General features: G+C 39.1%; 1 protein-coding gene across 1 annotated transcript in view; it reads left to right on the top strand.

Moving 5' to 3' along the window:
• LOC309683270 (chondroitin sulfate proteoglycan 4-like) overlaps positions 1–16,233 on the top strand; it is a gene marked incomplete at its 5' end in the record, with an annotated part of 38,158 nt that overhangs the window by 11,700 nt on the left and 10,225 nt on the right. The window contains 5 exons of the mRNA XM_082497503.1: positions 129–3,698; positions 4,557–5,027; positions 5,872–6,048; positions 11,151–11,349; positions 14,921–15,052. Coding sequence (XP_082353629.1) covers positions 129–3,698; positions 4,557–5,027; positions 5,872–6,048; positions 11,151–11,349; positions 14,921–15,052 — 4,549 coding nt within the window. The remainder of the gene's footprint in view (positions 1–128; positions 3,699–4,556; positions 5,028–5,871; positions 6,049–11,150; positions 11,350–14,920; positions 15,053–16,233) is intronic.

Raw genomic sequence — 16,233 nt, 5'->3', positions numbered from 1 at the left:
AATTATATTTTGTAAATTTCATACTTAAGACAAAAATCTATTAAAATTAATCTATTAATGCTATATTAACATATGATTGTGAAAAATACCACTTTGGATTTTGATAGTTAAAATTCTGTCTCTTGCAGTTGAGAATTAACTTTGGCGTGGGGGAGCGAATACTGCATTCTCAGCAAAGATCTCAGCTGAATGATTTAGCTTGGCACCTGGTTGAACTACATCATGAACATGATAATGTCACATTGGTAATTGATAAACGTGATATAACTGGTGCAAAAATGCCTGGAATTCTCTATGAATTAAATATTGATTATGGATTCTACGTGGGTGGTACTGGTAAACTTGATGTTCCCTACCTTGTTGGAGCACTGCCCAATTTCCGAGGATGTATTGATGATGTGTCATTCAATCAGCTAGACATTCTGATGCCTCTGAGACCTTCTCCTGGCTTCAAAAATATCTATGAAGTTTCGGTGGGATGCAGTGATGAATTCTTTGCAGGTGAAGATGAACCCATTAGTTTCTTCAGTTCCAGATCCTATGTTTCTTTCCCATCATGGAATGTTGATGATGAGGGGATCTTGAAGTATACATTACAAACCTCAGCTGCACGTGGCTTGCTGCTTTACCATCCTGGGCAAGCAGGAGATTTCATTGCAATGGAAATGGAAGATGGATTAATTAAAGCCTATGTTGGAAAACATAAAAGTAGAACCCAGCTTTCCTCTCGTAGGTCTGTCAATGATAGTCATTGGCACTACATCGAACTGAAGTTTACTGCAGACTATTTGCAGCTGACATTGGATGAAGAAACTGTGAAAAAATCATTGCCTCCCCACAGCAAGCTGCCACTTCTGAAGGGGTCTCTGTTTGTAGGTGGTGTAGATGACAGCACACGATCAGAAGTGATTAAGTTAGAGCTAACTTCAGTGTCTGGGAAATATGCCAGAGGAGGGTCTTTCAAAGGTTGCTTGAGAGATCTGAAAGTGAATACAGAAAAGAACTCACTGAAGAATGTTCTGGTAACAAAGGACATTTCAGCTGGATGTGAAACAGAGAGTGCTTTTAATACAAGTCTTTCTTTAGAGATGGCTGTAAAGAACCCTACTGTGAAAGCAGCCCCAACTTTTGCCATTTCCCCTGAAAGCTCTGTCTCTCTGGGCAAGGAAGACAAAAGCCACCTTTTAGCTCTAAGTAATTTGATTGTGCTAGAGGGTGGACAAGCTTCACTTGAATCCAAACATATTAAAGTCAACTTGGACTTTGAGAAATTAGGGATTCATCCGTCGCAAATTCTTTTTGAAATAAAGGAACCACCCTCTCATGGAGAGTTGAAACTAGATGTCGAACCAGTGCAGGAGGTAAATACATTTTCTATGCAGGATATGTGGCAAGGGAAGATTCTTTATGTCCATGATGGCTCTGAGGACACTTATGATTATTTTAATTTCTCCATTTCTACGAGCAGTGAGAAGATTGTGCCTCCATATTTGCAAGGAAATGAGCAGCATGTGTTTAGCATTACTGTCACGCCAGTAAATGATGCGCCTGAGATTACACTTCCTGAGGGAAACTTGCTTCTTCTCTTAGAGAACTCAAAGAAACGTTTGACTAGTGATCTGATAAAAGTCCTAGATAAGGATACAGGTCCTGTGGATCTCAGTCTTTCAGTGCTTGGAAATCTGAATGCAGATGCAGGATTTTTGGAAAATTCAGAGCATCCTGGAAAAGCTATTACTACTTTTTCTAACGAGGACTTAAGAAAAGGCACTGTTTTCTTTGTCCACACAGGTGTCAAAAACTCAAGGATTGTTCTGAGGGCAAGTGATGGTGAGAAGGTGAGCAACACTGTTGTGTTACGTGTCATGGCAGTTCCTTTGGATTACAGAGTTGTCAACTGCTCAGGAATAAAACTAATCCAAGGTGTTACAGCTCTCATCACACCTACGCATCTGGCAGTTGAAACAAATGCCAACCTCCAGGAGCTGGAGATACGATACGATATCACAAAGCCACCCCAGTTTGGAGAAGTCCAAAGGCAGCATTCAAAGGGGGTATGGAAGCGAGTCAACTCTTTTTCTCAACGCTCTGTTCAGCGCAGCCGTGTGAGATACTGTAGCACTTTTAAAGAAATTCAGCAGCAAAATGTGACTGACCAATTTAAATTCAAAGTTAGCATAGGAAACAGAATCAGTGAAGAGCACATGTTTCCAATCAAAGTGAAATGGTTAAGGTACAGTTTATTGAAACATGCTCCTCTTGAAATTGAAAAATCAAAAAAGAAGTACTTGAATTCAGATAATCTTTTTGCTGTAATTGTGGATCTAGAAATACCTGAAGATGAGCTTCATTTTAAATTGCTGTCCCTACCAAAGAATGGACAAATACTGCTTAATGACCAGCCTTTGAAAAAAGATTCTATCTTTAGCCAGAAGGATATTACTGATAAAAAAGTGGCATATGAATTATTCAGCAGATACCATGAAGACAACTGTGATTCATTTAGATTTCTCATTTCTACCAAGTACCTGGAATCAAATTTATATGACTTTGAAGTCTACATCAAATCAGATTTCAGAAACATTATTTTGACTAACAATGGCCTAAGTGTTACTGAAGGTGAAGGAGAGTTAATAACAAGCACAAAATTGTTTGTGCAAACACCGGATAATACAACTTTCCAATATAAAGTTATACAGTTTCCTAAGCATGGGAAATTAAAACTCATTAATTTTTCAGGCTCATTTGAGAGTAATGACAATCTCACCACTTTCACCAACAAAGATATAACCGATAAGCGCCTTATGTATGTGCATGATGATTCTGAGACAGCATTTGATGAATTTCTTGTCAGAGCTTCCAGTGGAGAGTCAGGGAAGGGGGCAAACTTTGATCCAGAAGTAGAGCCTTTGTCAGTAGAAATGAGATTCAACATTTCTGTCCAACTGAAGAATGATGAGAAACCAGTACGTGTAATTGATAAGATATTTAATGTCGTGAGAAATGGGCAGCGATTATTAACTTTGGCAGATCTTTGCTATCACGATCCTGATTCTGATTTTGATGATGGACAGTTGCTATATACTAGACGTGGCATTTCCAACGGGGACTTAGTGCTAAGAAATGATACTTTGCACAGACTCTACCAGTTCAAACAAGCGGACCTGGAACAAAAGCAAGTCCTGTTTATACACCGTGGTGCAGATTTTGGGCGTTTTGTGCTCTTTGTGACAGATGGCAAGCACTATACCTCTTTGCTTCTAGAAGTTAGCGCCACCGATCCTTATATTAGGTTGGCAAATAACACAGGCTTGTTGGTTCAAAAAGGAAAAGAGGAAACGGTTACAACAGCTAACCTAAGTGCTATTACAAACCAAGACATCAGAAATGATCATGAGATTACCTATGAGATATTCTCTTTCCCAAAATATGGAAGAATATATGTAAATAATCTATTGATGGATTCCTTTACTCAACTTGATCTGATAAAGGGGTATGTGATCTACAGGCACGATGACAGCAATAACCTTATTGACACATTTAATGTTACGGTCCGTGCTAGAGATGTCCATCTGGATGCTGGAGTGCATGTTCGCATATATTTGGAAAGTCATCAGTGGCCACCAAGGGTTGTGAACAAAAACAGTCTCTTAGTTGAAGAAGGAAAACCAGTTAAAATCAGTAAAGGAAAACTGCAAGTAAGTTAACAATGTTGTCCATTTCTCCAACCTTGTAGCAGATTTTCTTCACTGCTTTCCCAGCCATTGCAATGTCTTTAGTCTCTCTGTCGTCTTTAACTCCTTTTGGTTTTCACTAACATGACTGCATTCTGGATGCTTAATTCTGACAGACTAACACTACCAAGCTTCCATTTCTAAAAGGGAAACGGGTTATGTTAAAGAAAAAGACTGCCCATAATCTTTGACTCTGTTACATATTGGTGCTTGAGAAAGTTGGAAATGCTGCACTTTGGTATTTGTTACAGTTATGACAATTGTTTGTACTTAATGCTCATGTATCATTCTTAGCTGAACTGGTGGGAAATGCCAAGGAAGAAAGGGTTTAGTTTCATTCAGTTTGGGGCTAGCTAACACTGTCTGAGAATGGCATCCAAAAATTTAAAAACATCAAGTCACAAACCTGAGGTTGTTGCTTTTTGGTTGCTACATTCCTCCCCATTGTTTGTGTGCAGCGTTTCAGTAACCACCGCGTGGGGGCTCTGGCAACACGTGGCTGTGCTGCCAAAATCCTCATTTCAGGCAGGGGTCTGTAATGCTTAGGCTATTAGTTAATTCTGCAGTGTGTTCCTTTTCAAAATTTACAAATTTGTGCCTACAAACCACTCCCATGCCACGTTATTTGACAATTCTATGATTCTAAGTCTACTTGAAGTATTACTCAAGTGTATTAGGAATTTGCAGATATACCATATAACCCAAACAAGGAATGCCAATTAATTAGTCAGATAATCCAAGGGTTAAAAGTGAAAAATTCAGAAGAGAACTAAAAAATTTCTTCCATTTCTGTTTAAATAATTTTGGGGTATATTTTTAAAGGTCATTCATGAAAACAGTTCTCCATCTGAGATTGTGTTCACCCTAAGACAGCTTCCAGTACATGGATACATTCGGAAATTTTCCTCTGAAAAAAGTCACCTCGGTGCTGACCAAGGGCCAGTTTTAAGCTTCACACAGCAAGATGTTGACGAGGGCAAAGTTCAGTATGTGCAGACAGTTTCTGACCAACTGGATGACCATTTTTCTCTGGATGTGACCAATGGTATCCGAACAGTGACTGGAATAGAGATGTCTGTAGACATCATCCCCAGAATGATTCCCCTGGAAGTACAGAACTTCACAGTAATTGAAGGGGGCTCGAAAGCCTTGGTGGAAGACTATCTAAAAATTTCTAGTAGACATTTTGCAGGACTCAGCTGTGAATTTATTTTAATTGAGCAGCCAAAACATGGGTATGTTGAAAACTCTCGTGTTCCTGGAATAAAGTTAACCACGTTTACCAGAAAACAGGTAATGCATTTAGATCTACTCTGCTGTAGTCACAATTAATTCTTAGCATTGCTAAAAGCTAATTTTTGCCTGCAGTGGGACAATTTCGTGGGAGGTGATGAGATGCATGAGTTTGAGCTTTATCCTGGGCTTGTACTGAAGGTCTTTCTGCAGTTGCTATCTGGTCATTTGGGGTGGGGAGAGAGGGTGCATTGTTGTGGTGGTGAACCACATCACTTCCTCGTGTGCCACTGGTCACACAGACTAGTGTGCTATAATCACAGTAGACTGATGGACCACTCATACTCAGGCAGAGTTATTGCAACTCTGGAAACCTAAGACCGACAGCCTGTGGGTATATTTTGAAAAGACCAGAGGAAATAGTGTGTAGGTTGAACAAGGAGGAAAATGGAAAAAAAATTTTTTTTAGGTCATATCTTTGCTCGCAGACAACCAGTATATGCATAATAGGCTAATTTTCTGTCTTTTAGCTCTAAGAATCAAAATTGTATCATAAGTCACCAATAGTATGTTCAGTTTATAGATTCCAGAAAACCTTGTGGTAAATATAGTGGGATTGGATTTTCCATTTTCTTTTCACGGGGAAGGGGGAATGCCAAACCTAGCAAGTTACGATACTCTGGCTAGAGGAATGAACAGATGAGCTGTAAAATTTGCTGTGGTGGACAGAACAAAGATAGAGGTACAGATCAGATATGAGCATAAATAAAGTCTTAGAAGTCATAAAAAGTTGAGACAATAAACACAGAGGGGCGTGACTAGACATGAATATTTTTGTTATTTTTTAATGCAGCATTCACTTTCTTTTAGCCTCTTTAATTTTTCAGGTTGTTATATTTTTCAGGTGGAACAAGAATTAATCTACTATGTTCATGATGATAGTGAGGAACTGATGGACAATTTTACTGTGATAGTGAATAACACGGAATTGTGGAAACAAAGCTTGCCCCAAACTGTATTTGTAACTGTTACCGCAGTAAATGATGAAGCTCCTGTTATAAAAGTTAACAAAATTCTTCAGGTAGGTTTGTCAACATTTTGAAATGTTAAATTATTTCTAATCTGATATATTTAGTGCACCTTCATTGACAGAGTATCAGGCTTATATGTGGTGGCATAGTCAAAATAATAAATGGCGGTCCTTGGATTTAAATAAGTTAGTGTTAATGAAGGGATACAGTACATGGTTCATGTGTATTTAGGGAGATTCTAGTAATCATGAAGAACATTTTCTGCTGTTGTAATGTAAAGTTTATCTAGAAGGCTGAGTGAGCTTTCTTTTAATCTTAAACATACCTGAAGTCTGTTGACTGACATAGGGCTTGTGGAGTGGGATGGCTTGCACCTGGATCATTGTTGCATTTTAGTGTTGTTTGCTAGGGTGTCTTAAGGGCTGTTAATGAACAGCATAGGTTAGAAAAGTACCAAGAAAAGTGATGACAAGGGTGCAAACATCTCACCCTTGTCTTTGCACAGCCTTCAGACCCAGTGCCTCTTTCCATTAAGTGTACCAAAGGTTCAGACCAGCTGAGATACATTCAGCTGCCTGCTCCTCCAAATCCCCAGTGGGACAGGACAAGAGAAGAGAGCAGCATTTTCACTGGCACTACAATAGAGAATTGTCTACATGCTGGGTATTCCTGATACAAACCAGGAATTTTCACTTAGTTAAAAGTTCCTAGTAAGAATAATACAATGCAGTCTGTGAAAATCTGGGCTATTAGAGGTCATCAAAATACTAGTGCAGACACCGAAGCTATTACTGTGTGATCCTGTGAACTAAAAGAAGGACATGCTGACTTGTTCCTAACTCTACAGACAAGGTATTTAGGAATAGGTTTGAAAGAAGCTAAGCAGGATATTTTGAGGCTGCATCATCCCCAGTGCTGTGTGATGTGGTTTGCAAATTGGTGGCACCTAAAACAGGCATTTAACTTCACATATTTAGTTGTGCATTGCAGAAGGAGGATGGATTGCTGTAAAGATTATTATAACCTTGTGTTGTGTATTTAGCCTTTTCACGTGAGAAAAGACATAATTTTTAAACAGCAGTAGGGGTAGTATTTAGCAGGTTTGCAGTGACGGTAGGTAATCTCTGATAATCTGCAGATGCTCACAACATGAGACACCCTGCCGTGTGCAGGGACTCCTGGCAGAACGGCAGACTCACTTCATGAGCATTTGGGTGGTACAGAGTAAAATCTTCCCTGGTTAAAGTAATTACAGTGGTACTCTACAAACATCAGCACAGCATGCAGTAATGTTTGTCTAGTTACAGATGAGTGGAATATATGTCCAGTCAGAAATTTTTCTGTCTCCCTTCTGGTGCATTGCTAGGCATTGAATTGCAGTCTATTAACAGAACTGAGGCTGTGCAGTGCACTGCAGTGCAGTATATGGATTTTTCTAAAAATATCTGTGTGTCTAGGCTTTGCAAGAACAGTAACACAGCTTAACCTAGCCAACGTTAGTCCTCTCTGCTGGGGAGACAGTTTGTGCACCCAGAACCAGAATGCTGCCTTTGTGCCTGTGGTTTTGCTGGTTGTGCATAACCTATTGCTGAGAAATAACCTTTATTTTTGTCATGAGTGGGTACTAATATGTACACATATGTTGGATTCATGTGCAGACTAAAACAAAGCTGGCAGTTGAGTTATACACTGGGAGGAATACACCGAGATGATCCTTCTTCAAAGCAGACTTGCACATCCCAAGTAGGTGGGAGAAAATGGATTTTTCTTAGTCCTACTAAATATTGAGATGAGCGGGCATTCCTGTGTAGGGTGATACTTGCTGTTGCCATGTTCTAGTCAAGCAGTCTGTGCTCCTCAAGGACGCTGCTAGTGGTGAATGTGGACTAAAAAACTGTGTGTTGCCTTTAAAAAGGCAGTCGCTCTCTTGTATCTTTCGAGAGGTTGGAAATGCGCAAAATGCAAAAATATAAATGAGGGACCAGTAGTGTGAAAACTGAGGTTTAGTAGGACCTTTTGAGTTGACTGAAATTGAGCACTTCGGACACTTTGCAGATCTCAATATAAAGAGTTAGAAAGAACTGCTGAACAATTGAAAAATGGGCTAGCATACCACATCTGATGTTGAGAAATAGCTCTTGTGAAGAGCTGCGTTACATGGCCACTGATGTTGGTGTGGATATATGAAAGTTAATTTTGGCCTTTGTCATGGGGCTTCTGGCCAAATGCAAGAAACTGTTGAGCATGTGCACACATGTTGAATGAGTCTCTAGCTCCTTCTCTTCTGAGGCATCCATAACATCCCGTCTTCAAACAACCTTGTCTGTTGTTATCAAGGTTATCAACACCATTGAGATTATAAACACCGTGAGGAAAGTTCCAGCAGCACAAACAACCAAACGTTTTGGGAGTTGTTTCTGTTTTTTCTCTAGAAATTGAAATTAAGTGAAGTTTTTAGGGAGTTGGTTTTTTTTGGTTGGTTTTTATTTTTGGCTGAGAATTTATGATATGCTGAAGCATTTACATTCACGTAACATATAAGATACAGAAGGTTCTACTGTCATGAGAGCTTCTCTAATGTATGCTAGTAATCCTTGCATTTAATTTAAAGCCTTTCCAGTAGAACAGTAAGTGCATGAGGGATGTATTTAGATACTATACAGCATTTTAGGTATAATTTCCTAAAATTTCTACAGGTTCTATGGTAATTTGTTTTTATGATCATTTTTTTTTGTGTTTTAAGGAAATCACCATCCTGGCACTGTTTGCTGTGTTTATGTGCGTGTTTAAGTATATCTTTATGGGTAGTGATGCTGTGAAATGACTGTATCTTCCTCTTGCCACAAGAGGGCCGTATTTTTCTAGAATTAGATTTTTTTGAAAACCAAACACTGACTTTTTTTTTTTCGTTAAATCAGTCACTCACCGGAGTATTAAAATGGCTGTGACTATAGAGTGTCTGGTAGGATATATAGCATGCAAGGAGATCCTGATAAGCAGAATGCTGTAAGTAGAGCAGAATGGATTATTTTCCAGCAGGCATGGTTATGAACCATTTTTTTTGGACCATGGCTGTGGAATGTGTTAGGCACATGCAAATTTAGTGTAATGCTACATCCTGCAAGTTCAGATACAATTTTCGTGGTGCTCTTCAAGGAGGACTTGATCCCAGATGTGGAAAATAAGCCACTTGGACAGTATTTGCCGTATTCTTAGTGTCCACTTCCCTACAGCCCTTTTCAGCTCTTGGATCTCCTTTCATTCGTGTTGCAGGTCATGGAGTGCCTCAGCAGATTAAATACTTTAAAAAGCACTGTGTGTTAGTGTGCTGGAACAATAGAAATCAACACTGGCATTATAGCAAAAACCCCTAATTTTTTTCCTTTAATAAGAGAAAAAAATTTGAAACTTTTGGACATTTAATGAGTCATTTATAATGATATGTTTGCATAGTCCTTTCTTATGTTTTTGCATATTCTGTATGTGACCATTTGTTTTCTATGTAGAATAATCTGAATCAAGTGCTACTGAGAAGAGGTAAAGGGTCTCAGTACAAAAGCACACTGATGTGCTTATTTGGTGCCACTCAGTAAGACAGCCTTTGCTATTAGTTATCATCCTGTATTTTCACAGGTGGCATCTTTTATCAAACTTTGATAGTAGTAATTGCATTACAGAGAAATACATATTTCAAGGGAGAAAATAGCTATTTTCTGTTTGCAAGATATTTTCCATTATAAAATGTAACACAACTTCTTTTCCAAACTTTTTTATAATTAGAAAACACATATAATTTCATTTTAATATCCCTTTTTCCATTGCATGTATTTTGTGACACTGTGTAATCTGAAATCATTCCTTTATTGAAATGTCATGGCAAAAATCCCAGTGGCTTTAAAGGCTTTTCTTCCATGGCTTTTATTAAAAAGTAAAATTAATACTTAGGGAAAAAATTGTGATTGCTGATTTTCGTTTTGGCAGAGCTAAAATGCCCTTTGTCAAGGATCATGTTTCCTCTTCAACCATTTGGTGTGATGTTACTACCGGATATTTGTTAAATGAACTAAGATCCTAGGAGGATAGAAAGGGATGATGCAGTATGCGTTTTGAAGCTCAAGCTGAGGGTTGTCTTTTATCAAGAGCTCAGGCTCTTAAGATTGTACACTATATAAACTCCACATGGAAAGAATTGGTATTGATGTATTGAATATTTAGGAATTTAATTTCATGTTGAGATAAATATGTGCTGTTCTTTGTTACTGCTTTTGTCTCCGATTCCAAATAAATACTGCAAAGATGAAGAGTAAAATGGGCTGTTGCTTATCATTTCCAAACAAGAAATTATTCAGTGATATATGGATGAAGCTTAGATAGCAGTCCTTTCAGCTTGAAAGAAGGATCGTGCGGTTTGTGCATATCTTGAGCTAAAAAAACCAAAAGCATTTAGATTTACTAGAATTAAGTAAAGGGTTTTATACCATCTTTCCAAATTCTAGTTAGCTATTTTGTCTGGAAGCATGACCTTGCAAAGTGCTAAGCAGCTGTTGGAGGTGTTGATTCCTTCATCTCCCACTGGACTGAGCACCTCTGTGGGTTTTTTGGTGCACTAAAAAAGGGATTTTAGTGCATCTTGTTAAAAGCAAATAATGCAGCTACAAGAAGTGTTCCATTTGTATTAGAGATGATGCCGTCCCCAGGCTGTTTTTCTTTTTTCTTTTCTGCTGGTGAAAGTAGAGCATATTGAATGCCTTGCCTGCTGTGAAGTACATGACAGCAATATTCATGTGTATGTGTTGGAAAGGAGCTCCTTGACTCAGTTATCAAAATACAATTTTGTTGTGTTTGTACGAGTTTGGATAGTGCCTGACAAATAGAGCACTCATGCTGCATCTGTCTAAAACTCAAACTGATGTAGAGTGTGTTTGCTTCTATTATTTTGTGGTCTTGTTTTTTTAATACCACTTGTCAACATTAACTATTCCAGTCCATGATCAGAGATTTGGATGGACAGTAAGGAAACCTGTCATAGCTGCCAGTGTTGCATTGCACAAATCTTTATTCTTTCTTTTTCTTTGAAGGATTTTTCCCCCTGATTTTATTTTGTATGCATTTTCTTTATTATTAATTTTTTTATTTATTTTTGCTTTTCTAGGTCTGGGTGGGTTCAGTCACAGAAATAACTGTTGATGACCTCCGTGCAGAAGACAAGGACTCCTCACCGTCGGAACTGATATATTCCATTACTCCACCTAGCAATGGGCACTTGGCTCTGAAGTCTTCTCCGAACAAGAGCATCCTTAATTTTACCCAGGCTCACATAATTGAAGGGCAGCTGGTATTTGTACACAATGGTATGTGGTTTCAAAAATACAACCTCTGTTACCAAAATACTGCTCCTAGTCAGTATATTCGTGTTGGTAATCCTTTGAAGATCGCCTTGTAATGTCACAAAAATCTCAGAGCACTGATTATGTGATACATGATCTCACAAACTAAACAGGAAAGGGTCTGATGACTACTTAAATGTGTGGGCATCAAAAAACCTTGGTGTATTAGTGGTTCAGTTGGTAGCAGCCTTCTTTCTGAATGCAAGTTTGCAGTAGGGGAGTATTGTCTTGCAGCTTTCAGAGATAATGAAATCCGTTTTTTTGACTATTATAATTAAGTATCTCCTGAAGCCTTTCTGTCTTGCTACAGTGCAGAGCTATTCATGGACCAACAGTCTCTCAGATACCTGCCATGGTGTAGCTGTGTTCCTGAGCAGCTTTGGGCAATGAAGTTATGGGTGATGTCAACCTCTCATTCAGACTGTGAAGGAATTCAGTCTTAACCATTGACCCTTTTCTGCCAGTGGCCAGAGATTTGTTTGTTTGTGCTACTGCTGCTAAAGAGAGAATGTGTGAACAATAATAAAAGAAGTCAGGGCAGCTTCATTCATCCTTGAATGGCAGTGCTGGGAAGCGGCAGGAGTGAAGATCCCAGTGGGGTTCCAGTCAGAGGAAGAGGTGGGGCTTTTACAGTGCGATAGCTGCTTTTCTCCTGCTCCCACTCTGTTATCATGTTACCTCAGCTGAAATAAGAAAGGAGGTGCTAAAGAAGGAATAAATCAATTTTGGGGAAGGAGATGGAAGAGGTACAGCACTCTCGTGCCAGCCCTGAGGCAGGCTGGAATTGTTTCCAGTGCTCCTTTGGGTGCAGCACTTACTCCAGATCTGTGCTGTGTCTTCATGAGGCATGGTGCAGGTTAAAGTGCTCTGACTTCCGATGCACTGTCTTGCAGAGTGCGTATGTGTTGATGAAATTGCTTTACAAGCAGCTGCTGGTGAGCTGTAAGTATCCTGCTCAAATAATTGGCCAGGAAGTGAAAGGTCAAGAGCATGGCAAAAGTGAACCAAGCTGTTTAAATTGTTCCAAGGGAGACGTTGACATGTAAAAACCCCTATGGTGGTAGGACGGTGGTACCATCAGCGTGAGGAAATGAATCCACTCTGTGTTCCAGAAAGGGCAAAAGCACATCTGTAGCCTTAGGAAGTGAATCTTGATTAATAAACATAAAAAGAACAGCAAATTTCATTTTCCAGTGAGTGGGAGTGCGGGTTGTACAGTAAATTTGAAATGTAAAATTGCCCAGGTCATATGTCAGCTCTTGCAGCTGCTCTGGCTCTCCCATCTGCTCAGCCGCGTGGCCTCCAGTGTTTCAGAAAGTACTTCGGACATTTTGCTTCTTTTCTTTTCTCAGTCTGTGATTTTCTTTCCTCCTTCATCTTGGACTGTTGCTAGAAGTATACTTGTTAATCTCATCTTCTTGCTCCCAGCCTGTTCCTGGGGCCTTTCCTTATCTGGTTGCTGTCATTTGGCTTTTTACCCCTTTTCTCTTCAGATGCTCTGTCCCTTGTCTTCAGTCTTCTAGTGTGTGCTAGCTTCTTTGGCTCCTTCTGGGAAGTACCTCCACTTCATGTTCTCCACAGTCTGGTGTCTGCTCATCTACTCACTCTAACCCTTTCCAAGGGGAAGAGCAGCATCTCCTTGGCTGAGGCAGCCTTTCCATCCCCTGGCTGCTCCTCATGGCACCGTAGATCTTTTACATTTGTACATGGCAGTGACTCTCCATCCTCAGGGTCTTTTGTACTGCCAAAGAAATTACTACTGCACTTTGCTTTTATGCCTCTAGTATTAGACTTCATAAAAATTTCCCTTCATCTTTGCTCAGTCTTCTGAGTTCCATTATGCTGCTTGTTCTGTGCTGTGAGTTGCGAATCTTCCTCTTCGTTCTCATGTTTTCCCTTTTGTTTCCTCTGTAATCCCCAATTGTTCTGTCACCAGCATAAATGCAGAACCAGAACATACCTTTCCTTTTCTGTACTCCTCTCTCAGTGGGAGAATTCTTTCCCTTTTTCACCCTTGCTCCCATCCCACTTTCACCCTATGGGGTCTGCCCTTAAACCCTGCCAGTGTTTTTCTTAGGGCAGTACTGAATTGAACTCTTGTTGGTTCTGAAGTCTCTATGTCTTTTCAGTGCAGTTTTTAGAATCCTCTTTCTGGTGTCCTTTTTATCACCTCTGATCAGATGTGCTTTTAAAAATTAATTGCAATAAAATAATACATGCTCCACCCAAGCAGCACTTCAGGATTTAGTTCTGTTCCTGACTCTGCCGATGACAAAATGTCTGTTTCATTTGGACAGTTGACCTGCATTAGGCGGAAAAGCAAGTGAAGCTAGTTAAGCCCTTTTTTGGCAGCCTGAAGCAAATAGTAGACTCCTCAGTGCCTTTTTTAAATGCACAACTACTTGTGCATTTTTATTGAGAGAAAACATTAGAGAATAAAAGCTTTTAAAATAAAAACAATATAACCTGATCTTCCAGAGCTGCTTTGGTGCCTGGCTGGATATAAGAGTGTCACCTAGGGTAGTTGTTAACTATCTCAGAACCCACGTTTAAACCTTCTGATATGTTAATTTATAGTTAGGCAAGGAGTGCTGCTCTTTAAGTGAACGTACATGGCACCCTCTTACTTTCAGGATATATATTCACGTAGCAAGATCGCACCGCTAAATTGGGCTAAGCAAGTAGACGAGCAGTGGTAGCTGTTTGCAACAGTTAATGATTCAATTTTTCATTCTATCTTTCTACTTAATTAAACCATCTAGGGAGCCTCTACTTCAAGCAAGATATAGGAAGCTCTGTACACCTGAATAAGTCAGTTCTGAGAGATGTATTTTTACAGGAATCCACTCAGACTCCTGGAGGTATTTTGCTATCACTTGTGCCAAAGTACATACAAGTCCTAAGATTAAAGAAAAAAATGTGCATTTATTATGAGTAAACATAACCTCTGAAATAGTTTAAGCTGTGACAACATACGCTCTTCACCAAAGCTGAAGTGGTGCAAAGAGGCAAAGGAAACAACCTGAGAGTTGATTTAGTCCTTTAAACCTAAATCAAAATGAAAGAACATTCTAGATGCTTTTCTCCCCAAATTCCTTCTTTGCGAAAATGTCACTGCTTAAGTACTTTGGTCCCTCCTAAGATATAAAAGGAGTAAGAAATTTTGGAGTTTCCCCCAAGCTTAACTCTCCCCCACATTCCCAAGTAGGAAATTTGTCTCCTGAAGTTTAACTTGGTTTCAGCTCCACTGGGATCAGTGAAGAAAGAAAGGAAGGGCCACTGTGCTAATTTATATCTAAGGGATGTCTGACCTTCAGTGTAAGCAACAGCCAGTAGTTCTTCATTGAGAATGTGTTCTCTGCATTACTAGTTTATTTAATTCTAATAAAGAGACAAAGGTACTGATCAAAAGTTGCTTCAGGATGACTTTGGATATATTTCACTGTAGCCAAAACCAAAAGGTGTCCAGTGTATGTATGTTTTAGATGACAAATAGAATAATATGAGAATAAATACACATTTCTGTTTTCTACAGGAGCAATGTCTGGAGGCTTCAACTTTCAAGTAACAGATGGTTTGAACTTTGCACCTCGACAGATTTTTAGCATCACAGCTCGGACACTAGTCATTAGCCTTGAAGTGAACAGAGGACTTGGAGTCTTTCCAGGTCTGTTTTCAAAGATTATCATGGTTTCATCCACCTGAAAAAATTGTATAATGTACGGTTATTTCTCAGATAGCTAGTGGCTAAACTATAGAAAACTGTACCTAGGAAGTCTATCTGTCTGATTTTTAAAAGAACAGTTATATTTTATCAAACAACACATTGCTTTATTGTTTTATAGTCTTTTAACTTTTTGTTATGCGCATATGCTTGGAGTTACGGAAATTGGCAGTGAAATATATAAGCACAGTGTGACAATAAGACTGCCTAAACTCTGAACATTCTCCATTCAGATTTGTTTAAAAGCCCTATATTATATTCATATTTTTAGAGGTGTCTCAGCTGGTTGTGGTTTTGCCTGGTAAAAGCAGAGTGAAGCTTGTGTCTGTGGGATTCTGAATGGTACATGAAAGCTCTCCAGATTGCTAGTTCAGTTTCTTACTGTTTGAGCTGAGTTACAGAGAGCAACATAGACTGTTTGATGAGTCACAAGGACTGAAAACTTTGATTAGTATTTGTGCATTGGAAATAGTTGTATCATCAGCTGAGTATTTTTTTAATGAAATCCTGCTTCTGCAGGAGTCAATGTGTTAAGAGAGTCTCTCCAGAGCCATTTACTGCTTTGCATTGGCAAGAGTAATCCCTCATTGAGTTAGTAATCTAACATTAATTGCAGGATTAAAGGAGAAATGAAGGTTAGCCTTCTCTCAGCAATGTCTTGCATCACACTTTTGTTTGTGCTGCCTTCTTTTTGCTCTGAACATGATCTGTATAGCCAGAGATTGAGAATTGGTAAAGCTCTGTAGGTATTAATCTGTAGTTTTATTTATTAATGTGATACAGAAGAGGAGCGCTTTAGTTTCTTAAACTTCCTGAATATAAGCTGCATAAACAAAGTCTTGCAACAAAAGCCACTTAAACAGGGGCAACAAAAAATGAGATTGTAGCAGCATGATCTTGTAATTCAGTCAATATAAATGAGATTCACATAAATCCATTTACAAAGCTTATTAATCTGCGATTTTGGTGTGTAAGGTTGCCTCAGGCACAGGGATTTACAGGAATTCTGTCTTAAGCCAAAGATAATTGTAAGAAAACTATGCTTGATACTTCCATAGAAGGCAAAGTCTCTAGACTATCAGTTCTCCAGTTAGCAAAATACAGTATTTTCAGCACTGCAAGCT

This window comes from Vanellus vanellus, assembly GCF_965231255.1.
Source record: "Vanellus vanellus genome assembly, chromosome: Z".
Lineage (NCBI taxonomy): Eukaryota > Metazoa > Chordata > Aves > Charadriiformes > Charadriidae > Vanellus > Vanellus vanellus.
This window is presented reverse-complemented; position numbering and strand designations above follow the sequence as displayed.